This window comes from Ovis canadensis, chromosome 3 (genome assembly GCF_042477335.2).
Source record: "Ovis canadensis isolate MfBH-ARS-UI-01 breed Bighorn chromosome 3, ARS-UI_OviCan_v2, whole genome shotgun sequence".
NCBI classification, from domain to species: domain Eukaryota; kingdom Metazoa; phylum Chordata; class Mammalia; order Artiodactyla; family Bovidae; genus Ovis; species Ovis canadensis.
The window spans coordinates 200019180-200045743 of NC_091247.1; the positions used below are offsets into that span (position 1 = coordinate 200019180).

A 26564-nucleotide genomic window follows, 5' to 3' on the forward strand; every position below is an offset into this window, starting at 1 on the left:
CTGCAGAGGTATTAAGTGGAAGAATTTAGACTAGTTTTTAAATAAAGACTAGGGGTTTCTAACCTTTTGGAATGTGAAAACTCCATTTTAATGTCTGATGTTATGATGCACCCTGTTCTCATGACCTTGCTTGTGGTCAGTGCTAGCTGAGAAGCTAGCTCGTGCAGCAGAAGTTGAAAACCCCTGTCACAAACTAACTGCTCTCCAGCCTGCAAAAGCTCAGCAGGCACCAGTGTGTCCAAGGACACGTCAGGTATTCTTTATGGTCTTGACAGCACAACCTTTCCTATTCAAGATGGGGCTCATATTGGAAGAAATTTGAAAATGAAAACAAGACCAGTGGACACTTAAAAGAGCTGATTAATATAGAAGGACTCGATATTAATCTCCGGAGAAAATGAAATAGCTGAATTTTAACCAGTGTTTGTCTTGTTTTGCAGACTGAATCACCTCAAACTTGTCATTCTGAAGGAACTGATAAAAAGAGGAAAGAAAAAACTCCAAGTAACTTCCTGAAGAGATCTGCAAACATGCTTCAGCAACCGGATTGTAAGAATACAGGGGCTAAGAAAAGAAAAATTGATAATGCATGAGATAAGTGTTTCTAAATTTTCCAAGAAAATAACTTATGCATGGATACACTATTAGTTTTGTAGTTAATCAGAAGTTTAATTTTAAGACAATTTCATTAATATTTTATACATATGGAGCTACATTTTCAGAATTTACCTCTGAAGTATTGAAAACTTGAGAATTTGAGACATTCTGATGTCTTGAGATCATGAATTGCATAAATTTACAGTATGAAACAGGAAAAATAAATTAACTTTATTGTAAAACCCTTTAAATGTAAAATACGTAAGAGATTAAGTTCATGTAACTTTGTTAAGTTCTTTATGCCTTGTCACAACTAGCTGTAGTTTTCTTTTCACACAACTGGCTTACAAAGGCTACAACGGTAAGCGTCTTGAAACCATAGCCTGCCTTTGACATTTCATGGTCAAAGAATGGCTCTGGTATGTTAACCGGACACCACACTGTTGGTTAAGTAGGTAACAAGCTAATTTGTCTTAAAGCTAAATCACAAATGACTGTCTCTGAGTTGAAAACACAGAAATGAATACTTCAGACTTATCTTTACATAATTAGTGGTCAGTTTTGCGTTAGAAAAAAAAAAAAACCTATAAAATTATTTTAACTTCAGCTGGTCATCATAAATCTGTGTAATCCTCTGACTTTTAAAATCTTATTTGGAACGTGATGTAGCTCTTGAAATGCCCTTTTTAGTCAAAATAATCTTCTATATCAATATTTGGATCCAGCAGATCTTCTCCATATGCTGAAAGATTCATCTGGTTTAAAATTAAATTTTCAAATGTTTCTTCTAAGTCAGTTTCACCAATTAAGACAGCGCCCATCATTCGCCCATTCTGCAGGACGGCCTTGATGTACTCCTGCCCTTTGGTACACCTCAGCAGTAGTTCATGGTTTGAACCCAAGCCCTGTGCATTGTATTTTCCCAGTAATACAACCTATATAGAGAAATATAAAAATGTTATTTTAGTGAGTACTTAAGAAGAAACAAAATACAGTTATTTTGTGTTTTCCTAGAGTGGGAAATCTAATCACAAAATTTTACTGTTGAAAGTGCCATTTAGAAGGAACCAAAGAAAACATTTGTACAGTATGCATTTACTCTACAGATGACACTACCATGCAATGTACATGAACATTAAGAATACCTAGTGAATATACAAACATGTGGGACATGGACTACATCAGCCTGGAGTCATGATTTAAAGGCTGAATAAGAAACCGAGTTAGATCTTTCATGGGCAAATTGCTGAATCTCTCTGAAATTTATGTATATATTTGTATGTGTATGTTTCTCCTTGTCAGTAAATGAGGAGGAAAAAACCTGCCCCTGAGTGAGGTAAAGAGGGTTAAATAATACGTAGGGGGTAGTACCTGCTCATTCTTGAGTATGAATAGCTGTTAGTTCCCTTCACAAAGGAGGACTGAATTTCAAATAAAACTCAGAAATGTACCATCAAGGAACAAATCTGGAAGAGATTTTTTTTCCCCCCTGAACTACACGAGTTCAGTGAGAAGGTAGGTCTGACTATCAGATGACAGGGGACCATGCTTAGTTGCTTCAGTCGTATCCGACTCTTTGCAACCCTGTGGATTGTAGCCCACCAGGCTCCTGTCTCCATGGGTTCTCCAGGCAAGAATACTGGAGTGGGTTGCCATGCCCTCCTCCAGGGGATCTTCCCAACCCAGGGATTGAACCCAGGTGTCCCGCGTTGCAGGTGGTTTCTTTACTGTATGAGCCACCAGGGAAGCCTGATGCTGTGAACTGTATGTAGGCTTGCCAGGCTCCTCTGTCCATGGGATTCTTCAGGCAAGAATACTGGAGTGGGTTGCCATTCCCTTCTCCAGGGGATCTTCCCAACCCAAGGATGGAACACAGGTCTCCTGCCCTGTAGGCAGATTCTTTACCTTCTGAGCCACTGGGGAAGCCTCCAGCAATAATACCAGTTATGGGTTTGTAAGAAATGAAGAAATCTGTCACTTTTTGTACAGTGATTAAAACCAGATTAAGCTCTTATTCATGTGAGAAAATTAAATGACTGTAATTAGTTATAAGACTAACAAGCAGGAAAGGTACTGTTAATATTTGTCTATCTATCTTACCTTATAGTTAAAAAATTTTGTTACATGAGCGAAAAGTTCAAAGCTGAAATCCATGTCAATGGACTCTCCTACACTAGCTGCGGCCATGCACTTTGCTGCATACCATCCCATCTGTCTAGCCTGGGTCCACAGCCTCATCTGAAATAAAGAAGGTCATGCAATTTAATTTTTCATTATCATTATTTGAAAAACATTACCACCTTAACCTAGTACAGTTCCTTAAAGTGCATGACAGTCCCTGAGAACAGTTACTACACCTAGCTTGTTAGGTAACTGACTGGATCACTGTCACACTAACCAACTGCTTCTGGTATTTGATAATTCTTATACCTCATGTGTGACAACTAATGTCTTTTTGTGTGCAAAAAATAATAACCATAATCATGGATATGAGCTTTAAGAATTTCTGAAAGAAGTGATAGTTGTTTTTTTTAAATTCAGTCTCCTCTCTAAACAAGGTTAGGTCTGGTGAAGTAAGAAGGCAGCCTGCAGAGCACAGTAACAACTGGAGAACGGCCAACAGAAGTGGCCTGCGATACTGTTCTGCTGCACTGTTCCTAATGCATTTTAGCCTCCAAGTTCCTTCAGTTTGTGTCTTGGACTATGTGAAACAATTACTGCTTATGCAAATTACGAGATGAGTCTATTAGAGTCACTCAAAGTAAGAAACACCAGTTTATTTCCGGACATTTCTTTCCTGTACTAGAGTATGAGGCACATGAAGGATGTAACTTACATATTCCCTGACTTCAGCCCTTTTGCTGTGCTGTGCTTAGTCACTTAAGTCATGTCTGACTCTCTTCGATGCCATGGACTGTAGCCCGCCAGGCTCTTCTGTCCATGGGGATTCTCCAGGCAAGAATACTGGAGTGGGTAGCCTATCCCTTCTCCAGGTATCTTCCAGACCCAGGAATTGAACTGGGGTCTCCTGCATGGCAGGCAGATTCCTGATCAGCTCAGCTACCAGGGAAGCCCGGCTTTAACCCTTAGTGGGCTGAAATGTTAACAACAACAAAAACAGCAACTCCAATTCCTAATTGAGTTTGCGACAGATATGCCATAAAAACGACATAGGATGTCATTGTTGAGAAAACTGAAAGCAAGCTAGTTTGAAGCATTTTAGAAATATGGCTGACATCACCCTCTTGCTGATGCTATCTCTGATGTATGTAAAAATAATAAAGCTGATTCTTAAAATACATCTAGTTCCTCTACTACTTCACACTCCAGTTAATCTGAATGAATAACAGCCCTACCAGTGGAACTGGGCTTTCATCAAGTTAAGTGGTTTTTGTTTTTATTGGAGTATCACCAAGATAAGTGTGTTGACTGGTTCTTTTATCTGTAACATCTACCTTTGACTCTCCTCCTCCTAAAACAACGCCACCTCTGGCCACTGTCTTGAGCATCTTCCTCTAGGACTTCTGCCCCACCATTACGAGGCAGGCAACACTGTGACAGCAGGGGGAAGTCTAGATCCAGGTGGAAGGGGTTGTTAGGCTGAGGAAGGCTGTTTACCATGGGAACATTCTTTCAGTAATTCCCACAGGCAACAGATCATCAGAAACAACGTATGGTTTATAATCTCAGTGTGCTATTTTTCCCACAGGCAACAGATCATCAGAAACAATGTATGGTTTATAATCTCAGTGTGCTATTTTTTTAATCTAAAGCTGTGCTGTCCTAAATCGTAGCCACTAGTTACATAGCTATTTAAATTAATTACAAGTAAAATTAGAATTCAGTTCCTCAGTCACAGCCACCTTTCAAGTGCTTAGTAGACAGGTGGCTAGTGGCTACCTGACTGGACACTGCAAAAGTACAGAATGTATCTGTCATCACAGAAAGTTCTATAGGACACTGCTGGTAAGCATCATGAAAAACAAAGTAACAGTCATAATTCTTTTTAAAATTAAGACATCCCAGTCTATGCCATCACTACATAATACCTTACCAAAACGGAAAAACTCTAGTGTTTTGTTGTTTTTGTGACCAAAAAAAGCCCCCAAAAACCTCTGATAGCTTCCCACTTAAAGCAGAAAAACTGGAAAACCAGAAAGGTGCATTTACTTGTGGCAGCTCCTTTATTTTCAGATGGACTCTCTGATAAACACCTGTGATCAGGTTATGCTGGCTTACCTGCTGCCAGACAGGGCTGGGATGCCAGGAGGCCGTGCAAATATCACCCGCGGCGTAGATGTCAGGGAGGGACGTGTGCATGTGGTCATCCACCTTCAGTCCACCATCTTCGCCTATGTCAAACTAAACAATGTTCCTCATAAGCATGTGGGGAAAGGAAAAGCATGCACGACTTTCATTCTGAAGTAAAAGAACAAGTCAAATTTCTACATGTTGATATGCTGACTTTTCGTGAGGAAAGTGAAATAGCTGCCAAGTTTAGACAACTAATCTGAATTTCCAGTCAGTCAAATTCCTACTAAAGATGAACCCAGAGCATTCTTGGAACTTCAAATTCTTAGAACATCAAAAACTGCCAATAAACATATGACCACCCACTCATAGTTACAAAAATATTCCTCAGTTACTACAAGCTTCAAATGCTAAAAAGCAAAAAACACACGCTGGTTTCTCTAAAAGAATCACTCTTTAAGAATTCATAGGAAGTATCAGTCTCTGAGGCCCACTTCCAAGGGGGTGCTAATGGCAAAGAACCCGCCTGCCAATGCAGGAGACGTAGGAGAACCCACTCCAGTATTCCTGCCTGGAGAATCAGAGGGACAGAGAAGCCTGTCAGCCTATAGTCCACGGGGTCGCAAAGAGTTGGACAGGACTAAAGTGACTTAGCATACACATCAGTCTCTTACCAACATTTAGATAAATAAAGCGTGCATTATGTCACCTTAAATAATGCTGGGATGTTAACTGCTTAAGGATTTGAAAGTAAAAAAATACTGAACATGAAGACATGAATATAAATTAAATTGTTTCCAGCCATCTTAAATTACAGTTCTGTGCCATGCTTCAGATGAACAATGTTCATGCTAGAGAATTAGAGACCTTCACAAATAATTAATACTTAAGCAATGTTCACAGTGAGACAAAAATTTTCACCTTACATTGTTGCCACAGAGAAATGGTTCTATATTTGGTGTAACTCCTGTAGCACTGACAATGAAATCGCAGCCATATATCTTTTCATTGGTCAATTCCACATATACAGGCCATATCTCTTAAAAAAAAAAAAATTTGTTCTCAAGTGTCATCACCACCAACAGCCTGTAACATTATGTGAATATGACGACTAGAACAAAGAAAAATTGAACGAGGCAAGATTTGACTTTAAAACAATAACTCAAGAATATTTACAAGGTACATTTGCTAAAACAATTTTAATATGACCAATTCCATCTTCTTATTTTGGGTATAATCACGAAACCATGGCAGGCATTCTAAACATATTTCCTTCAAATTTAGACAAATTCTAACAAAGTAAATTGATAATCACTTTATAAGTTATTTCTTTAAAAATCTTTATTAATAAATTATACTCCCATCAAGAGTTTAGTCCAAGTAGGTTACTCCTTTTTCAAAGTTTTCCCTTATTGGTGACATTCAGACAATCCCTTTCCCTATGAAAAAATTCAAAGAATTCAGAGCGATGGGATATCTCATACAGGAAGTTTAGATATATTTCATAGAGTAGTTCTCATGGGAATGTAGAATAGGAATTTCAGGAGATCTGTACCTTAGTTTCAACTTATAGATTTCAATCTGTCTGATTTTGAGGATGTCACTTCAACTCTAAGAGCATCAGCTTTTTAGTTTTTATTTTTTGTCTTGATCTACAAGATAGCTCTTAATTCATTCACAGGGGTATGATGGTCAAACAATGAGCCCTGCATAAAATGTTAAGCTCTATAAAATTTAATTTATTAGAAACTGCAAAGAGTTAAGTACTGAAAATGAAATGATTTACATTATTACGGTTTTATCTTTTCACATTTAAATTTTATATGGAAGTATAGAGTTTTAAAATATAACAATAAAGCAAAATTGTCTTCTTTTTAAATAAGTGATTATTTTTTCTTATTTCATCACTTACCTTTGTCAGTAGTAACTGACTGATCATGATGGTCTCTTGGAAAAGTCAAGGACTTTTTCTCAGAAATTCTAAATTCTTCCTGAAGGTAAATTTTCTTTACTTCACACATGGTTTCAATGTGAATTTTATGAGAAAACTAAAATAAAGAAGTACTGGTCACCATAATATTTCCAGAAAGAAGGATGGGTTATTGATGATGAAGAAAAAATTTATAATACACTTAGAGAAACTAAAAAAAAAAAAATTCTTATAAGTGAAAACACATTTAATGCTCCCAAACATGCCTCTTAATTTTGTGTCTGAAAAAAGTGAACAGAAACTCATTTAGTATTTAGAGATCAAGAGTTGAATTGGCAGGCAGCACTAAGGGCATACTTTCTGATAGAAGCCTCATCAATAATTACATGTATACATGGTTTTATTGATTTATTTTTGGCTGTGCTGGGTCTTCGTTGCTGCACAGGCTTTTCTCTAGTTGCAGCGCGAGGGGGCTGCTCTAGTCGCAGTGCACAGGCTTCTCATTAGAGGCTTCTCGTGTTGTGGAGCACGGGCTGCAGGGCACGTGGGCTCAGTAGTTGAGGCTCCTGGGCTTTAGAGCACAGGCTTAGTTGCTTCACGGCATGTGGGATCTTCCTGGATAAGGAATCGAACCAGTGTCTCCTGCATTGGCAGGCAGATTCTTTACCGCTGAGCCACAGGGAAGCCCTGTATATATTTTTAAATTATAACTCTTATGGACTAAAAAGTAAGTTGACATATCCTGATTGTTATATTCCAGAACCTTAGTAAAGTGCCACTTAGGCAGGAGATACTCAACAAATATTCACTGAACTAAACTGAAGTTGCAAGTTAAAAATACCACTAATTATAGGACCTGAAGGTGCAGGAATAAATGATTTTGTGTGATTTCCATCACAAAATTTGATATACACAAATTTGATATACTGTGAAGCCAGGCCCACTCCAACCTAATAAAGGCTGAAAAGAAATCATATACCGTAATAAAGACTGTATATGTATTTCTTACAATATTTAAATATCATACATAGTCTTTTAACCACAAATAACTAAAACAAAATAAGTAAAATGAGGAAGAGCAATTCATCTGCTTATGCAATTAGGATATTAAATGTGTAATTTATTTAGAATCTATCTAATAATCTTTAGAATAGACTGCATCCAAAGAGACCTTTGAAAAAAGATTAATTTAAAATAGGACAGGTGTGTTTACTAAAGACTGTGTATGGAGGTCTATCTATAAAGCCAACTGGCCCCAAGTCCATTCTTTTTTTTTTTTTTTCAAGTCCATTCTTAACACCATGGATTTTAAGGAAAATGACTTGGCCAGTTCTTTGACTACAGGCTTAATAACCAGTCTTTAACAAACAGTTCGAGAATTTAAAATTGAATTTAGATTATGTTTAAACAGTATATGAAAACATACCTCTTTTGTTCCTTTAAGATCCAGCCCTTCATGCCAGTCTGGTCCCAAGGCACTGCCTATGTTACCAGCATTAGCTCTGGCTTGCACTTCCTTTTTCCATCCTGAGGAGACAAACTCAGATCAAAATCCAAAGGATACAAAAACTGTCAGGCAGAGAATTATGTTTGTGTTCAGAAGATTTTAGGTAATGTAATAATTCTCATATACACATTCATACAGAGGGACTAAACTTATCTATATTATTTTATTCATTACTTTAATATTTTGTGATATACAGCTACAAAATGGATAATCTTTCAATTGAGTGTTGTGTATAAACACTATATATAGAGAGTGCTTCATGGATGTTATAATCACTGGTTAATATTAAAGAACAAGAAAATCAGACATTAAATTTTGAAAAGTTTGTCAATTTTCAGTGTGGCCCAAACTTGCAAAATTCTTGTTCAATTTTATAAGCCAAAGTTTAAGGAAAAAAAAAAGTTCTTTTAAACTAAAAAACTGTATCTGTTTTTAAACTCACTGCATTTTATAAACTTAGGTATTGTCGAACTGTAGCATCTGCCTGCACAGATGTAGATGGGCTGGTTTATTTCAGTTCAGTTCAGTTCAGTCCCTCAGTCCTGTCCGACTCTTTGCGACCCCATGAATTGCAGCACGCCAGGCCTCCCTATCCATCACCAACTCCCGGAGTTCACTCAGACTCACGTCCATCGAGTCAGTGATGCCATCCAGCCATCTCATCCTCTGTCGTCCCCTTCTCCTCCTGCCCCCAATCCCTCCCAGCATCAGAGTCTTTTTCCAATGAGTCAACTCTTCTCATGAGGTGGCCAAAGTACTGGAGTTTCAGCTTTAGCATCATTCCTTCCAAAGAAATCCCAGGGCTGATCTCCTTCAGAATGGACTGGTTGGATCTCCTTGCAGTCTAAGGGACTCTCAAGAGTCTTCTCCAACACCACAGTTCAAAAGCATCAATTCTTCTGGTTTATTTAATTCACTTTAAATTTGCAGTTTTACATACTTTTCATAAAAAATATATCCTACATATATATATATATACGTGTGTGTGTATAACCTTAAAAGTTGCATAAAGAAACAGAAATAAGTATTATCTATAGTCCTATCAAAATATTTTGCTAAATTTTCTTATAGCCTTTTTCTATATGATTAAAAAGTAAAGTCTCATCTGTGAATGAATGAGCTAGACGCCATACTTACCTTCAGTTGTATATCTGGTTCTTTTCTGTGCAATTTTAGCCTCTGGTTTTTCATCAATGAGCTTTGAAGTCAAGAATTCAGCTGCTCCTGCATCGAAGAAAGTATTCCCAATTGCTTTATCTTTAATGACCCAAATTACTTCACAGCCTTCAATTTCATACCTAAAAGGAATATGAAAGTTACTTAGAGCAATTTCAAAGTGTAAGAAGAAATCTTTGTATGATAAATAACAACTACCTCTTAGGGCAAGAGTAAAGAAAATATTTTAAGGCAAACTGAGAATGACTATTAAACAGAATATAACACCGTTTCAGGGTAGTAAGAGTTAAAGTATAATAATAAGGGAAATTTAAAGTTTATTTAGAGAACATATACATGACAAATATATACACTGAATCCCTGGAGGAGGAAATGGCAATTCAGTATTCTTGCCTAGAGAATCCCATAGCCTGGCGGGCTATAATCCACGCGGTCACAAAGAGTTGGACACGACTTAGCAACAAAGCATGCACACATATGCCCTGAATAGCAGATAAAATTTTTAATGAATATCACCTAAAAGGGTTCAATTTCTAAACAAAGTTATGTGAATGTTCCCCAGGGTTCCCAGGAGTGAGCAATGCCTGGTTTATCTAGTTACAGTGTAATCAGTAATGGAAGGATGGATGACATATAGCTACAATATTCAGACAGTTGACTTCTTTTCGAACAAATATTTCATTATGTATTCAAAGCACATTATGGAAGGACAGAGAAAAAAGAAAGAATGAGAGTTACAATGAAAATCTTAACTTTGTTGTACAGGAAATGATTACCCTGCAATGAATTCCTTTCATCTAAGAAATTTCCAAGACATCTAGCCAAAGAAAGACCCAGGTCACAGAAAAATGAAGGATCTTAGAGGAAAACAGGAATGCCCAAGGTATATAGAAACCTCCCTCCATTAATGTTCATGAGGTAGCAAGAGCTTCTGGGCTTTAGCAGTTTTATGTCTAGGTTTGGACACTGAGAATGTGGTTTTCTTAATAGTTACTCTACAAAGTCCCTGGAGTTCACTATAATTTATCTGCTCTTAATACGTGTTTTGGTACACATGAATGGGGACAATCCTGAAAAAACAGGATGTATGGTCATCCTAACTATACTGGATTTTATTTGAAACTGCAATGGTAATCAGTGTGTTAACGTCACTGGTTTTTAACATCCATTTATGGTAAAAAGTGTTAATCACCTTTATTTCTCAGTGTGACATAATATAGTTAGGTTATATGATTTTTTCAAGGCTAACTGACAGATAAGCTGATAACAGAAGAAAGAATGTTTAGTGCATCTGACTCCAGGTCACCTGATGTTCATGCCTTTTGGTGTACGGTAAAGGAGCCCTTTGCCTTCTCCAGTGGGCCTTTATTTCTCCTCCTCTCTTATGCCAGCAGAGTACTTAATAGTTCCTAAATTTCAGATTATCTGGAGAACATTCTATATCTCATGCTGCTCAGATCATATAATATTGCTGATAAACAGAAAGCAGAATACACATAACTTTTGTATTCCAATTTTATACACAATTTTTTTTTTTTTTGGTATTTTAAAATAACGTAGGAACATAACACATGGCAGTATCGCTTAAAATACTGATGCTTGACCAGTGGGCCATAGTTATAAGTAACCACCAGAAATAACTCTTGGAAGTGCTGTACTTCACAGGATGCCCTCTAATCCTCTTATCCTATGAACAATGTCCCCAGAAAGATGCATAAGCAAGAAATTATCATCACACTTTGGGGAAATTCTGCTTTAATTTTTAAAACCACTTAAAAAAACCCAGAGAACAATGAAGTATTACATTTTGTGAAATTATGAAAAACTATGTCTGCTTGAAAAAGAAAGGATTAACCTACATTTGGAAACAGAGATAATAGCTGAAATGAAGGCATACTGAAGAAATCAGTATTAGCATCAGAGTCTGCATATGTCATTTTTCATTAAGACAAAAAAGCCTAATCATTCAGTTAATCTAAACCAAGAGAATAGCACTACATAGGCACTTTCCTAAACAATCAGTTTCCTGAATATAAAATTATGAATTTTATCCAAGTATATGGTCTTCAAACTCCAACCTAAATAAAGAAGATTAAATATTGTGAGACTTGGAAACTTTTTGAATGTGAGCAAGCTTTTCAGTGTTAATAACAGTATTAAGTTCCACTTTTGGTGATAACTGATGGAGTAAAATCTGTCATGTGTATGTAAGGATTCGAAGCTCCTCTTACAATAAATCTATGCCTCCCTCTTCCAGCCCATTTGGTCTTGACTCTAGTTTTTTCTTTGCATTCTTCCATACAATGCCACAAATTTCATAATTAATGACTGCCAATGCTCATACTCAGGCAATCCAAGAACTCTTACAGGCTTCCACTGAGATTCACCATCCTCTAAAGAGAGGCAAAAACCTAGTCTCAGGGCTGGAACAAATGAAAGGGAGCAAAGACAGGGATTCAGCAGATTCCTTATTTGGATATAAATTTGTCCTCTTTGTAGCCAGACCCAACTTTCTGGCCCGAAAAATATCTAGACTAGTCCATGTCTGCCATCTGTGGAAAGATAAAATCACAAAGAATGTGCATCAATGCTCTGGAGACTACAGGATACTCCTCAATGGTTTTCAAACTGTAAACACCATATTAAGATGACAGTATTTCATATTAAGGTGTTCACATTCCCCAAACTTCCAGAAACCAAGAGTTACTCCCGTTATGTGGGAATACCACGTATCTTGAAACAGAAACTCACAAACACTTTGGGTTTCATGGCCAGACAGGTAACGTAAATGAGCGAAGCAGGATGGGATATAAGCAATAAATAGTTATGGGGACTACAGGCAGGACTCTCTAAAGGTATACGTATTTAAATTGTTTTTCAATATAGTAAATACTTACAAGAACACATGCATGGGTCAAATCTAACCAGTCGTCAGTCAGACCAAAAGCTTTCCTGAAACTCTTTATGTTTCATAAATTTACCTTCTCAACTATGAATTATTTCATAAAAGCTAAAAAAAAAAAGTGGATTTTCTCCTTGAAAATGTATGAAAAACAATTATCCTTATCTTTGATTTTTCAGGACAACAAGATATTTTCTGGTCTACCAATAATTACATGAATCACAGAGCAATCCTTACATAATATTAAAAAACATGTACTTACACTAATTCAAGTGCGATACCACCATTCCCTATGATCATTATTCTCTTAGCTTTAGTAAGCTGCTTCTGAAATTCCTGTATCAAAAAGAAAACGACAACTGTTTTGTAGTATGGGCAATGCCTGAAGCAAGAGGCTTTACTGATAATCTCTTTCCCTCTCTGCCAGGATGTACCCTCCCGATTAATATAATAAATGTTGTCTCCATGTTTCACCCCAGACTGCCTTTATAGCAACGCTTCTTCTAGCTTTCTTTGCCTTTTATGTCATTACACTCAAACGCAGCACGAGGCTCTGTCTTTAGCTTACTACATTCCCAACTACTGGACCAAGTCAATTTACCAACATGACACTGAGCTACATCCTGGATTCAGGATTCTTCCTGTCCTTCTAGTCCCTCAATCGACACTTTCTCTGCAGTCACTCAGAACGTACAGAAATGAGGAGCACAGCGGCACAGTGGTTCAGAGCACAGACTGTAGAGTCCCTGGCTCCAGCAGTTTACTAACTGGGTGGCCTTGGGCAAGCTGCTTAACCTCTCTGCACCTCAGGTCCTCCCAACTATAAATCAAAGTAAGAAGTGACTATACCTCCAAGTTTTTTAAGCATTAAGTAAGATGATGCAGATAAAGTTGTTAGGAGTAGCAGGCACATAATAATATGAAGTATTTGTTTTTAAAATGTTATCATCATTGTAAAACAGCTAATTGATGCCTCCACTTCCCATTCCCCACCAAAAAAAGATCACAGTGAGCTTGGAGAAAGTGACCAGAAATCATTCTTATGGTACTTTCCGAAGTAGAGAAAAGTCCCACTGATTCAGGATGACAGCTGAACAGCTAAAGCTGTTAGCTCTACTTAGTCCTCCCATCTCAGTTTCCTCTCTGTGGAGTGGGAGTAATGACTGCCACAGGATTTTCATGAGGACTGATAAGTTCATGTACACAGAGGATGTCACTGTAACATAGTTATGAACTCAATCCTTCATAATATGAACCTCAAATGTTCACAAGAACAAAATCCAGTTCTTCTAGTATTCTCTAAAATTCGTATTTAAGAATATGCTCAAACAAGTTGCTATCGATTTTACAGATGATGCAATCTTACTCAGTTCAGTCGCTCAGTCGTGTCTGACTCTGTGACCCCATGGACTGCAGCACGCCAGGCCCCCCTGTCTATCACCAATTCCTGGACTTTACCCAAATTCATGTCCATAGCGTTGGTGATGCCATCCAACCATCTCATCCTCTGTCGTCCCCTTCTCCTCCTGCCTTCGATCTTCCCCAGCATCAGGGTCTTTTCCAATGAGTCAGTTCTTCACATCAGGTGGCCAAAGTATTGGAGTTTCAGCTTCAGCATCAGTCCTTCCAATGAATATTCAGGACTGATTTCCTTTAAGGTTGACTGGTTGGATCTCCTTACAGTGCAAGGGACTCTCAAGAGTTTTCCACAACACCACAATTCAAAAGCATCAATTCTTCAGTGCTCAGCTTTCTTTATAGTCCAACTCTCACATCCATACATGACCACTGGAAAAACCATAGCTTTGACTAGATAGACCTTTGCTGGTAAAGTAATGTCTCTGCTTTTTAATATGCTGTGAAATCTTATTATGTAAAAATTACTACCTCACAGGACAGAACAACAGTAAGCTTGAGGTAAGACAGGAGTATTGTGACTGGAATCAAGAAGATGTTCTTGGCAATAAGGATCAATGAATTCTGAAATAAATTACCAAAAGAAGTTGCAAAAAGTTCTGAAGGTAGAATTTCACCTTTCTGGGAAAGTTTATCACTGTTCTTGAGCAGAACAAACCATATATTTTTTTCAGTTCTAGGATTCTGTATCACAAAGATCTTCTGAATATTAATTTATGTGCTAAGAAGTAAGTTTTGGACATGCTTTGCCTTTTGAGAAAAAGATCATTACATCATTTAGGATGCAAATCACATATTCCCAATCAGAGTAGAATAGGTGTGGTTTGTCTCCTGAAAAATCCATATGCAGGTTAAGCAGCAACAGTTAGAACTGTACATGGAACAACAGATCGGTTCCAAATCAGGAAAGGAATATGTCAAGGCTGTATACTGTCACCCTGCTTATTTACCTTATATGCAGAGTACACCATGCAAAATTCCAGGCTGGATGAAGCACAAGCTGGAATCAAGACCGCGGGGAGAAATAACCTCAGATATGCAGATGACAACAGAAAGCGTGTCATCTTATGGCAGAAAGCAAAGAAGAACTAAAGAGCTCCTTGATGAAAGTGAAAGAGAGTGAAAAAGTTGGCTGAAAGCTCAACATTCAGAAAACTAAGATCAGGGCATCTGGTCCCATCACTTCATGGGAAATATATGGGGAAACAATGGAAACAGTGAGAGACTATTTTTTTGGGCTCCAAAATCACTGCAGATGGAGATTGCAGCCATGAAATTAAAAGATGATTGCTCCTTGGAAGAAAAGCTATGACCAACTTAGATAGTATATTAAAAAGCAGAGACATTACTTTGCCAATAAAGGTCCGTCTAGTCAAAGCTATGGTTTTTCCAGTAGTCATGTATGAATGTGAGAGTCGGACTATAAAAAAAGCTGAGCGCCAAAGAATTGATGCTTTTGAACTGTGGTGTTGGAGAAGACTCTTGAGAGTCTTTTGGACTACAAAGAGATCCAACCAGTCAATCCTAAAGGAAATCAATGCTGAATATTCACTGGAAGGACTGATGCTGAAGCTGAAACTCCAATACTTTGGCCACCTGATGTGAAGAACTGACAACTGGAAAAGACCCCGATGCTGGGAAAGATTGAAGGCAAGAGGAGAAGGGGATGACAGAGGATGAGATAGTTGGATGGCATTACCGACTCAATGGACATGAGTTTGAGTGAGCTCTGGGAGCTGGTGATGGACAGGGAAGCCTGGCATGCTGCAGTCCAAGGGGTCGCAAAGGGTCAGACATGACTGAGGGACTGCACTGAACTGAATGTAAGTTGTAACCTTCAGCACAGACATTATACCTGAGATAACACATGAAGAGAAAGGACATGAATAAAAAATAAGATAAATTATTAACTAAGTGTTAGTTGCTCAGTGTGTGACTCTCTGCAATCCCATGGATTGCAGTCCGCTAGGCTCCTCTATCCATGGAATTCTCCCGGCAAGAATACTGGAGTGGGTAACCATTCTCTTCTCCAGGAGATCTTCCTAACCCAGGGATTGAACCCAGGTCTCCAGTATTGAAAGCAGATTCTTTACCATCTGAGCCACAGAGAAGCCCTAAATTATCAACTAAAACTAAACTCAAACTGGCAGCACTAGAACATTATACTACTTTTTGGTTTATGAGTCATGAAGACTTTCTTCCGCTGCTACAGTTTAGAAATTAACATTGTAAGTACAGCACTTTGATTCAAATGCAGAAAACATCTAAGAAGTCTTCATGTTTCTTTCCCATGACCCAAATGTTACCTGTGCACTGTCTGTATCACGGATTCCTAACACATAAGGATTTCCTTCACATATCAATTTTGGTTTCGCTCCAGCACACAGACACAGCTTCTTATAAATATGCTGATTGCCATCTTCAGTTAAAATGCACTGTAAAACCGTACAGCAATGAATAGAGGGGAAGCATTTATACATGAATACAATTTTGAAACATTCAAGAAGGCAAAAGCAAAAAATATATGAAGGTTGCCTCTTGGTAGCACTCAATACTTTGCTAAAGCAATGACAAAGCTAAATAAGCACAGGAATGTGTTCTCTAATCCAGTGATTCCTAATCCCTTTGGAACCATGAACCATCTAAGAAATCTGATGAAAACTAGTCCTTTTCTCATGGGGAAAAAAAAAGGTACATTACCACAGAATTTTGGATAAAACTTTGAGAATTTCATGTCTGGAAAGGTATGTGGGCCTTAAAGACTAAACATTTAGAAATTTTTAAATTGAGCATTCTGATGAACATTTCCTTGATAAACACTCTAATCTCAAAGGGAATCACTGTAAGTAGATTCATGATTATAATCATATCAGACCTTAATAATATCTGTTATGGGTGCAGAGGAATAGTTAATGGTAGAAGAGGTAACGATAGCTTCTGAATCTAAAAATTCAGAAGTGCTGAAAAATAGTGTTTATACTCTGAAGTACAAATTACAATCTCATTACCAGCAAACATCATGCTCTTTTATATTTTTCTGTAAGTGAAAAACATGTTAACCTTAAATCCTAGCATGTACTGGCTTTAATTTATATTAATTTTTAATTGATGAATTTAGATGAGTCTAAAAATACATATCAGAGATTCATGGTTTTTGTTTCTTAATACTGAATGGGTATCCATGTAAAAGTAGCATTTAGAAAGCAGAGAGACATAAGCATGTGCTACTGTGAGAGATGTCAGACTTTGCTGGAATGGTTTTAGGAGTTAATCTTTGTATCTTGTGTTTGATTTATAAAATTTGGCAAATAGCGAAGTACATACCCACTGAAATATGTTACACATTTTAACTCTTCAGCTATATAACAAATACAACATAAAACCAATAAACCAACAGAGTATAATCATACAGAAATGTTATACAAGTCTTCCTTTAGATAACCTGGTTACAATTTTAATAGAAGTTATAGGCACTGACCAAATTTAAAAAATTATTTGCACCTAGGTACTATAAAAACAAACACGAAACCTCTTCATTGACTACTGTTAAATTTTTGGAGACAAAAAGGTAAACACATCATTTCTAACTCACTGAAGAATATGAAGGATGGATCACAGAAGGCAGACGCATATTATACAGGACACTTTTCAAATGAAACATTTGGCACTCCGACTCATTCAAGTGCCCTAATATGTAAGTTCCCTCACAATTCATTTGTATACTTCTGAGCCTACTTCAGTGTGCAGATTCACTGACATGGGTGTTTTATGCAACAAGTGTTACCATTACAAATATTAGGAAATTACTGTGGTGGTTGGATTCAGATTTGTAAAATTTTTCTCATGAAACTCAGTCCTTTTTATTTTTTCCTGTCAAGTTATCTGTTTCAAACATGACACATAATGCTTTCTCCCTAAGGGAGAACTCAAACCTGAGCTGCTTCAGAGAAACAACTACAAACCCTGCTTCCCATCTTCCTGCCTAGAGTCCATGTGAAGATACAGTGTATCGTATGACACGGAGACTCCCTGACATCTGAGACTGAGAAGGTGCCTTTCTTGAGACTGCCTTAGCTTGGGCCTTACATCATTGTGGACTGTTATAACCACCGTCTAATTTGGTTACTGGCTACTTGTTCTACTCCGGTTCATCTTTGACACTGCTGTCAGAGAGATCTTCCTAGAAGAATATTTTATCAACCCTTCTTCCACTTAGAATCTCTTTACTATTTATCCACTGATGATAAAATGAACTCAGTTTATTAGCATGACATAAAAAGTTCTTCACAATCCTGTTTACTCACTTCTCTGGCCTAGTTGGCCAATATCCTTTCCTTATCCATACCCCAACCCCTTTGACAGGCTCTCTCTCCACATGCCCCTTCTCCTCTCTTTGGGTCTCTCAACATGCAGTTTCCACTTCCAGGAATGCCCTTTCCCACGTGGAGAACTGTTATTTCACCTACCTTTTTAAAACATAGCTCAGTATTACTCACTCTGTGAGGTCTTCCTAAACACCTAATACCAGAGCTTTGACAATATTTCAACATTAAACATATGCATGTCTGTACTCCCTATGACACTGAGAGTTGCTGGGAGCAGGTTTCTGCTATTACCGCTCCTGTACCCCACACTTAATGCAGTACCCAGAATACAGTGAACACTATACAAATGTTAATGCTCGTTTAAAATAAATCTAAAATGCTAACCTAAACTAATGATATATCCCTAAGAAACTGACAAAAAGGGTACATTTTTCTAATACGGGAATGAACGTCACTAAAATTTACATGCCAGGGACTTGGGTGGTGTGCAATAGGTGGGGTCAAAGGAAGGCAGGTGAGACCTCTCGCTAAGATTCAACAACAGCAAATGTCATTAAGAAAAAGTCCTCGTACATGTTCTTTGCTCTTTAGTTGCTTTACTCCAGATTCTATAACCTTAATGTTGGGAAAGCGATTTTCTAACATGGTACTTGGTTGTTCTTCAACATCAAATTCTTCCAATACTTTAGAAACCTATATGAGACAAAAGAGATAAAAATGCATACTTAAATTTTTTAAGAATTTTAAATAATAAAATACTTTCATTTCTTTTTTATACACTATTTATTTCCCATTCATAAAACAGGAAAGTCGGCCAGCTGCAATATACACAGTAGAAAGAAGGCTAGACTCCATATCTTTAGACCTAAACACAAATACTAGTCCTGCCACTCATGGGCAAGTCAGGAAGTCACTGAACCTTAGTCTCCTGGCCTGTAAAATGAAGGCTAACACTACTTACTTCTGCACAGTTTAATCAAACAGCTTCTCTATTTCTTTATCCTTGCAGCTTTCTCTTTCTATTTACTAGCTGACGTTACTGTGAGCTAACCTTTGGACTCTTCTTTCCTGTTCTTCAAAATTGTCAGCCTCCTCTTGGACTCATCTTCTGTCCTATCCCACTAGGACCCCACTATGGATCATTTCATCTTTTCTCCAAATCCTTTACTTTCTTGCTGTCTTGTCCTTAACCATTAATTACCCTGAAAACTTCCAACCACAGACCAAATTACGTCCATTCTCTAGTTGTAAAGCCAGTCTGCTACAGAAGACCCCGACACATTATAGACTAGTATTTGCCCTCAAAAGCTGCCTGGAAATCCTGCTGCTTGGCTATAACAGTTCTCAAACCTTTTAGTCTCAAGACCTCTTTATAGGCTTACCAATTGAGGACCCCAATGAGCTTTTGTGTTTTTCAGTTAGACCTAGCAATATCTGTTGCATTAGACATTGAAATGGAGAAAAATTTTAACTATTTCTTAATTAAAAGTAACAATAGCAAATCCAATACATGTTAAAAGTGATACACTTCTAATGAAAAATAATTTTTTTTAAAAAAACAAACTGAGAAAGCAGCCCTGTTTTACATTTTTGCAAATCTCTTTCATGTCTGGTTTAGTAGAATTTAGCTGGGTATCTGCTTCTGCATTCAAACCGCTTCTACATTTAAACCATTGCACCATTGTTTTGGTTGAAGTACATGAAGAGAGTTAGCCTCACACAGATTTGTAGCCCTTTCAGATTACTGTACATTCTTCTTGATGTTACACTGAAACTCAACAAGTGATGGTTTCTTAAAGATTAGATGAAAGGAGAATTTGAAACTGTATCAAGAACTTTTCATATTGGGACTGTGAAATCCATTAGTCTATCTTGCACTCTGATAGTTACAAGTCTATCTTGTAATTGTACACATCAGATAATACTGGTTCTCAAAATTACAGAGATCTTCCAAATATTGACACATTTCATATCAATAAATATTTTTTAAAAATCACATTCATTATTATCACCAATCTCATGAGAAAAGGCTAAGTACTATAAGGCTCACAGTGAAAAATGAGTTTTCCAAAAATCTAATTTTTGCCTGAAAGCTCTAATTTTGTCATATTGGCAACAAATATCACTGGTTGGTTTCTTGAAGCGACAGGCTCACTTCATTCATTTTCTAAACATGAATGAATGGCCATAGTGGTGTCAGTTGTTCTTTCAAGTAAAAGTGATGTTTCATGAAAATAGTAGCTAGTTCATCTTGCAACTCAGCAAGTATATAACTGCTTTTCCTTGAGAAAATGTTGTACTCTTCACATGCAGAAATGCTTTATGCGTACATATTATGTCATAGAATATTAAAAATATGCACACTCAAGAGTCAAGATTTAATAAAAGTAACATTTTTTAAAAAATGGCTTTTATTTTATTTTTCCCACTAACTGTGTGGCAGTCAAGAATACAATGGCTACCAGGGTAAGTAGCTACCACTACTTTTATACCATCAGTGCAAATACAGTGAAAAGTACAATAACATCTTAGTAACATACTTCAGTCCCTCAGTGACTTTTTCAAACTCTCATCATTCTAATGTTCCCCGAACTTATTCTATCCTCTTTATTCTCAGCAAATCACCTTACACACAGGGACCACAAAGAACTCTTGACTACTTTCCCACTATCTAGATGTTTCTCTGCTCATGTCCACTTTCCTTGACCCAGTCCCACTATTTCAATGTCAATCCACTGCTCTGTGCTCCAGATCCCATCACCTCTCACCTCCTCAGGACTCCTTCCTTGTTATATATTCCCTGCTTTCCTTCATCTTCAGGCTTCCCCACTGGTTTCTTAATCTCAACAGGTGGACATGCTCAAGCAGTTCCCACCTTAAAAGAATAAAATTCAGCTTAATGCTAGACCTCATGTCCTTTTGTTGTGCCATTCTAAATCTTTTCTACCTTCATAGCCAACTTTTTCAATAGAAAAAAGTTCATGCTGTCACTTCAGAATTACTTCCCATTAATTTCTCAAAATTGCATAAATTCTTTGAAAGTCACCAATGATCTATACTAGAACTAACCACTTTCCAACCATCACCTTACCTGATCATTCCATAGGATCTGACTACTCTTAATTGAAACTCTACTTGATCTCTTGTAAACACAGTAAAACCTTTCCTATGTAAAGCCTTTCTTAACTTCCAAAGGTAGGCTTTGGTGCTCTTTCACAAAGTTCAGTATGTATAAATAGAAATATATTGGTATATGACCTAATTTTTTGCCTCTATCAGGATAATGATCAAATTGTATGGTAACTTTTCTTGCATATGTGTTACCCCAGTAGAAAATAACCATTCTGAGAAACTGACCATGCGGGCTCTACAGTCAAAGTGTCTGGATTCAAACCTGACAATATACTTGGAAACCAGCCAAACCTCACTGTGACACATTTATCTCATCTGTAATGTGGGGATAACAACCTACTTCACAGGGTTAAGAATTAGATACATTACTACACTTAAACATTTAGAAGTACGGCATAATAAGTACTCCAGAAATGTGAATTACTATGAATTCCTCTTCTCCTTTAAAAATTATACAAGTTGTGAATATGTGTTCTTAACAATAAACAAATAAATAATACAGAATACAGAATAACTGTCAAAGTCCCTCTTTACCACTCTTTCCCCTAACCACACCGATAACCATTAGTGACTTTTTGAAGTATGGTCTATACTTTTAACTTCCATATCCTGGATGCCTAGCATAATGGTAATCTAAATATTTAAGAAATGATAAAACGAATGCAATTTCTAACTTCTATACACTAAAAAAAAAAAAAAAGACATTTGCTATTTCAATGCACTTTCACATATATTAGTACATCTTAAGCTCACAACCCTGTTGAGTAAGCAAGGAAGATATTACCCTAATGATGTAACTCAGGTACAGAGATTTGTCAAGGCTACACAGTAAGTAAATTATCGCTGGGCCTAGAACCCAACTTTTCTCTTTCTACTGTACAACACTTGTACTTGGAAGACTCAGATATACATCTCTCTCTGAGAATGTACTCACAGCCTATAATTGAATTTATGCTTTTTTCTTTTAGAAATTAAAAGCCTGTTTAATCTGTTCTCTGGTTCCCCCAATCCCACACATAGTTCTTTTGGCTATACCTAAGTACCAAGATATCTTACCTTTCTGTAGGCAGGTTATAAAGTGCAACATATGGCACTAAATTACCCTCGGTCTTAGGAGTTTATGTAAATCTTAGGGATTTATGTATGAAAATGGGGTAGGTTAACTGTATACTGATCCCTTCCCTGACAGACACTTTTAGAAAACACACTTCAAGACTGGAAAAGTGTGTTTGTGGGAGATGGGTAGATTGCTTTTTCTCCCTAAGATCAAATCTTTAACTTTTATTTCAAGATTAAATCTATACAAAATGCCAAAAGGAAAAAAAATATATATTCCATCATCAGAGTGTTACAAGGGAAAACTTGTACTGAATCAAAGACTAAGTGAGTAGTCTTCATTGTAGTATGGGAAGAAAAGATTAATGTTTTTCACCTTTTATTCATTTATTTTTTGCACAGGCCCTATAATATTCAGAACTATAGCACCGCAGTACATGTATGTAGTTTATAAATATAATATTAAGATATGAGTGTCAAAGGTTTTAACAGGTGAGGTACAAGATCAAAACTGTCTGGAGCCTCCTTTCCTATGATGCTATGGCCCAGGTGCTCTTTAGACTGCTCTTGCGATGTTGTGTGTAAATAGATTCACGGAGCTACAAAGTGCTCTAAGATGCTTACTACACATCTGAAGCATCAATTATCTGCAAGTGTAAGCTCGGCTCAGAGGTAGTGTTCTTCTGACCTGTACATACACACACACACACTTATAATAGAGATATACATGTATGTCTGCATTCATATGTAGATGTGCATAACATCCTTCCTCGAAAGAGAAACTTTCTGAAACATACTTCTGAGTGGGGAGGAAAAGGAGAGAGACAACCAGAAATTTCATACATTCCAGGGGCTTTTGGTATTTCATGTGAACAACTCTAAACTTTTGAGCTATGATTTGAAAATGAGTACCAAAAGTGCATTTGTTACACAATTAAAATACTACAATTACACTAACTGCTATGTGAGTTATTGCAGTTTTTGAAAATTAACACCAAGAAAGTTATAGAATGGTTCTTACCTGCTTGAAATTTGTAACTGCTTTAATAACAGGAGAAGCTGTTATCAGGAGAATATCTTCTGATGGAAAATTAATTGCCAGCTTATTAAAAAAAAAGAAAGGAAAATTATGATAAATAAGGATTAGTACATAGACAGGTGAGACAGATAATGCAATTTTAATGTTATTAACTTAGGAAACTAAAAACTCACTGTTCTCCCTTTAAAGGTCTCCATTATCCTGGGTCTTGGCTATATTTATGGAGTAATGGTGAGAAGCGTTCAACTCCGATATTGATTAAAATGAAACATACATTTATACTACACTCTAACAATTACCATGAAAAGGATGAGAAGGAACTACCTTCCTAATTAACGGTTAAACCGACTTCTCGTCATTGCAAAATAACTTCATTTGTCTTAAGTAGAATAAAATCACAGCAAGCTTCCAATAAAACACTTAAAACTTTAGCAACTTTCCCAAGTGCTCTGGCATGCCTACTCTTCCAAATGCCCAACCAGTATAGACTCTGAGAGTCTTATCAAATCCGGAGGTTTAATCTGCCAATGTTTCATCATCTTCCTTAGCTACAAACTCTTTCTTTCTCACTTTAAACTTTCTGAAAGGATTTTCTTAACCCCTGCAGCTCTGTAACTCCATCTATCTTGATCTGTCTCTGCTTGTGATTAGGAAAGACTTTGTTTTTCGCTTGTGCTTTTTGGTTTCCTGTTATGCACATTAACTTTTAAGAAATAAATGTTATTGTAAAAACCTTAAAAAAAAAAAAACCACCACCAATCCATTATTCTTTTTTGTACCACCTTACTTAAATTTTTTATAATGTCTGACATTATCAATCTCTCCTTTCCTATGTATATTCTGTAATTCATTTCCTCACTTTCTGTTTCTATTATCATACTACTAATATCCCCTCCAAGTTGGCCTTCCAGTCTCATACTGACCAGCTTTCTCTGCTCCAAACACACTGTAATTAATAGTCTTTCAAAATTTTTCATTTGATCATGTTACTCCACTGGTCACAATCATTTGACTACTTGTAAGTTTTTGTTAAATTCTTAGCATGACTTAAAAGATCCTTTATGATCAAGTTCCTGCCAGTCTTCCTGGCTTCATTTCTGGTCACCTTCCCCAAGCACCATATACTTTAAGTTTTGCTGCTTCCAGATGGTTCTATGCTTTTTCACCTGAGATTACACTGCTACCTCCCTTTGGAATATCTGTTTTTTCTTGTCTACCTGGTAAACTCCTACTCATTCCTCTATACAGGCATAACGGATACTGCGGGCTTGGTTCCTGACCACTGCAATGAAGTGAAGACAGCAATAAAGTGAATCACATGAGAATTTTGGTTTCCTAGTGCATATAAAAGCTATGCTTATACTACACACTGTTGTCAGTACTAAGTGTGCATAAAAATGTGTTCTGAAAGTGTTGTAAAAAATGTACATGCCTTAATTAAAAAACACTTTATTGATAAAAATGCTAACCATCGGCTGAGCCTTCAGTGAGTGTTAATCTTTTTGCAATCTTTTTTGCAACAGTAACATAAAAAATCACTGATCAAAGAGTACCATAAAAAATAGAGTAATAATTTAGAAGTTTGAAATTTTGTGGTAGTTACCAAAATAAGACAGAGAGACACGAATGAGCAAATGCTGTTGGAAAAGGGTGCCAATAAGGCTTGCTTCACAGGCCTGCTGAAGACCTTCAATTTGTAAACAAGTTATTTATGTGAAGTACAATAAATCAAAGGGCAATAAAATCAGATATGACTGTACTAAGACAAAGGGATATTTCCTGTGAGAAAGGACACTTCTTCCCTAATTCACTCCTTACTAACTCCACAGGCACCCCTAAGGTAGTGAACACACTGATGAAATGATTTACTTATTTATTTACATTACTCACTAGGCTTTGAGTCTCCAAAAAGGAGGCACCATGTTCTGTTAGTACCAGTCTAATCAGTCCTTAGTACAGTATCTGGATTATAGGTGTTTACTTGATGAATAAATGAAATCTACACACATCCCTGGTGGCTCAGAGGTTAAAGCGTCTGCCGGCAATGCGGGAGACCTGGGTTCGATCCCTGGGTCGGGAAGGTTCTTCTGGAGAAGGAAATGGCAACCCACTCCAGTATTCTTGCCTGGAGAATCCCATGGACAGAGGAGCCTGGTGGGCTACAGTCCACGGGGTCGCAAAGAGTCAGACACGACTGAACGACTTCACTTTCACACACATCCAAAGGCTAAAAGTTAAGGAAAAAAACTTAATTTCTCATGACTTCAACGATTGCTTATATTTACTTTTTACCAACACAATAACCTAGACCCTTTTGGAATACATGTATTCATGTAAAATACATGTAAAAATTCCATAGTGTGTATGTTGTCTGATTGTGTACTATAAATCAAAAAAGCATCACCTCGCTTCACTTAAGCCCTTGTCGGCTGTTTTACAAGATATTACTGGAGATGACATCTATCTTGGGAGTCCAAAGTATACAAAACTTACGTTAAGGACTCTTTATAATCTGGTTACGATGCACTGAAGACGTGGACACCTATGAAGAAGCTGGATTCAATCACGTCATTAAGAAAGAAGGGGGAATTTTCTGGCCAAGTACTTCCTAGTCGTAACCCATCCCTCTTCTCCTCGCATCTGCTCTGGCATCACCAGGACCACAGCCAGGTTCAGTCGGCTTTGGGTTTCCCCTAATGACTTGCTCGCCATTCCTCGTCCCTGCACCGGAGCCGAAGCCTGCCGGGTACTAAGGACATCCTCTGAGAGCCAAGACAGAGTCTCTAATACCTAGGAAACGGAAGTGGTGGGTAGGGAAACGGGAAACAGTGAAAGCAACCTGGAAGAAACACTAGGGAAAGGGGGCAGGAGGGAGCCTCGAGCGCCAGCGCCTTCGGGGTCTCGGAGAGACGAAATTGCTTGCGCGCCCGCCTTACCTGCTCCGCACAGGTAACACCCGCGATGCCACCGCCGACCACCACGAACTTCCCCGCCGTCGGGGGCGAGCACGGACCCTCCATACTCTTAGCGGTTTGAGAACTACAATGGGAAGCCGGAAATGTTTGCCCTCCCGGAAAGGGACCGGCTCAGGACGCCCACGTTCGGCGCATGCTCCTGAGAATTCGAGCTACGGGTGCCTGGGAACTCACACTTAGTCCCTCCGCGCTCTTAAGAAGCCGAGCTACGGATGCCTGGGAATTCACACTTAGCTTTTTCGCACTTTTTGAAAAGTC

At 37.6% G+C, this 26564-nt stretch overlaps 2 protein-coding genes and 1 long non-coding RNA gene across 8 annotated transcripts in view; 2 read left to right on the forward strand and 1 right to left on the reverse strand.

The window, feature by feature from the left end:
• The window catches only part of RECQL (RecQ like helicase), a 38028-nt gene extending 34130 nt beyond the window's left edge, over window positions 1-3898 (forward strand). For both annotated transcript variants that reach the window (XM_069581254.1, XM_069581255.1), the window contains one exon: window positions 441-3898. In XM_069581254.1, coding sequence (XP_069437355.1) covers window positions 441-593 — 153 coding nt within the window. In that variant the 3' untranslated portion in view covers window positions 594-3898. The remainder of the gene's footprint in view (window positions 1-440) is intronic.
• Window positions 645-26564, reverse strand: PYROXD1 (pyridine nucleotide-disulphide oxidoreductase domain 1). Of its 5 annotated transcripts, none has more exons than XM_069581258.1 (13): window positions 26268-26505; window positions 23314-23394; window positions 20873-20979; window positions 18678-18797; window positions 16086-16214; window positions 12626-12699; window positions 9423-9583; window positions 8205-8305; window positions 6761-6896; window positions 5775-5887; window positions 4837-4959; window positions 2698-2835; window positions 645-1532 (listed from the first exon to the last, which is right to left on the reverse strand). In XM_069581258.1, exons 4-13 carry the CDS (start codon window positions 18747-18749, stop codon window positions 1284-1286), a joined length of 1296 nt encoding a protein of 431 aa, XP_069437359.1. In that variant the 5' UTR covers window positions 18750-18797; window positions 20873-20979; window positions 23314-23394; window positions 26268-26505; the 3' UTR covers window positions 645-1283. The 5 variants fall into 5 exon arrangements, with proteins under 5 accessions (XP_069437359.1, XP_069437361.1, XP_069437358.1 ...); XM_069581260.1 differs by lacking the exon at window positions 26268-26505 and adding an exon at window positions 25825-26133; XM_069581257.1 differs by lacking the exon at window positions 20873-20979 and having other exon boundaries at window positions 26268-26564.
• On the forward strand, window positions 16101-18493 carry LOC138435949 (uncharacterized). Its single transcript, XR_011255304.1, has 2 exons — window positions 16101-17473; window positions 17699-18493. It is a non-coding gene; the product is annotated as an uncharacterized lncRNA (long non-coding RNA).

Excerpts from the sequence above, each read along its gene's own strand:
- PYROXD1 (XM_069581257.1), bottom strand. The coding sequence starts at position 26,351 with ATGGAGGGTCCGTGCTCGCCCCCGACGGCGGGGAAGTTCGTGGTGGTC. Across the intron at positions 16,215-18,677 it reads AACTAAAGAGCAAAGAACAT|TGCATTTTAACTGAAGATGG; the intron begins GTACGAGGACTT and ends ACGGTTTTACAG. Across the intron at positions 1,533-2,697 it reads CAAAATTTTTTAACTATAAG|GTTGTATTACTGGGAAAATA; the intron begins GTAAGATAGATA and ends TTCTCTATATAG.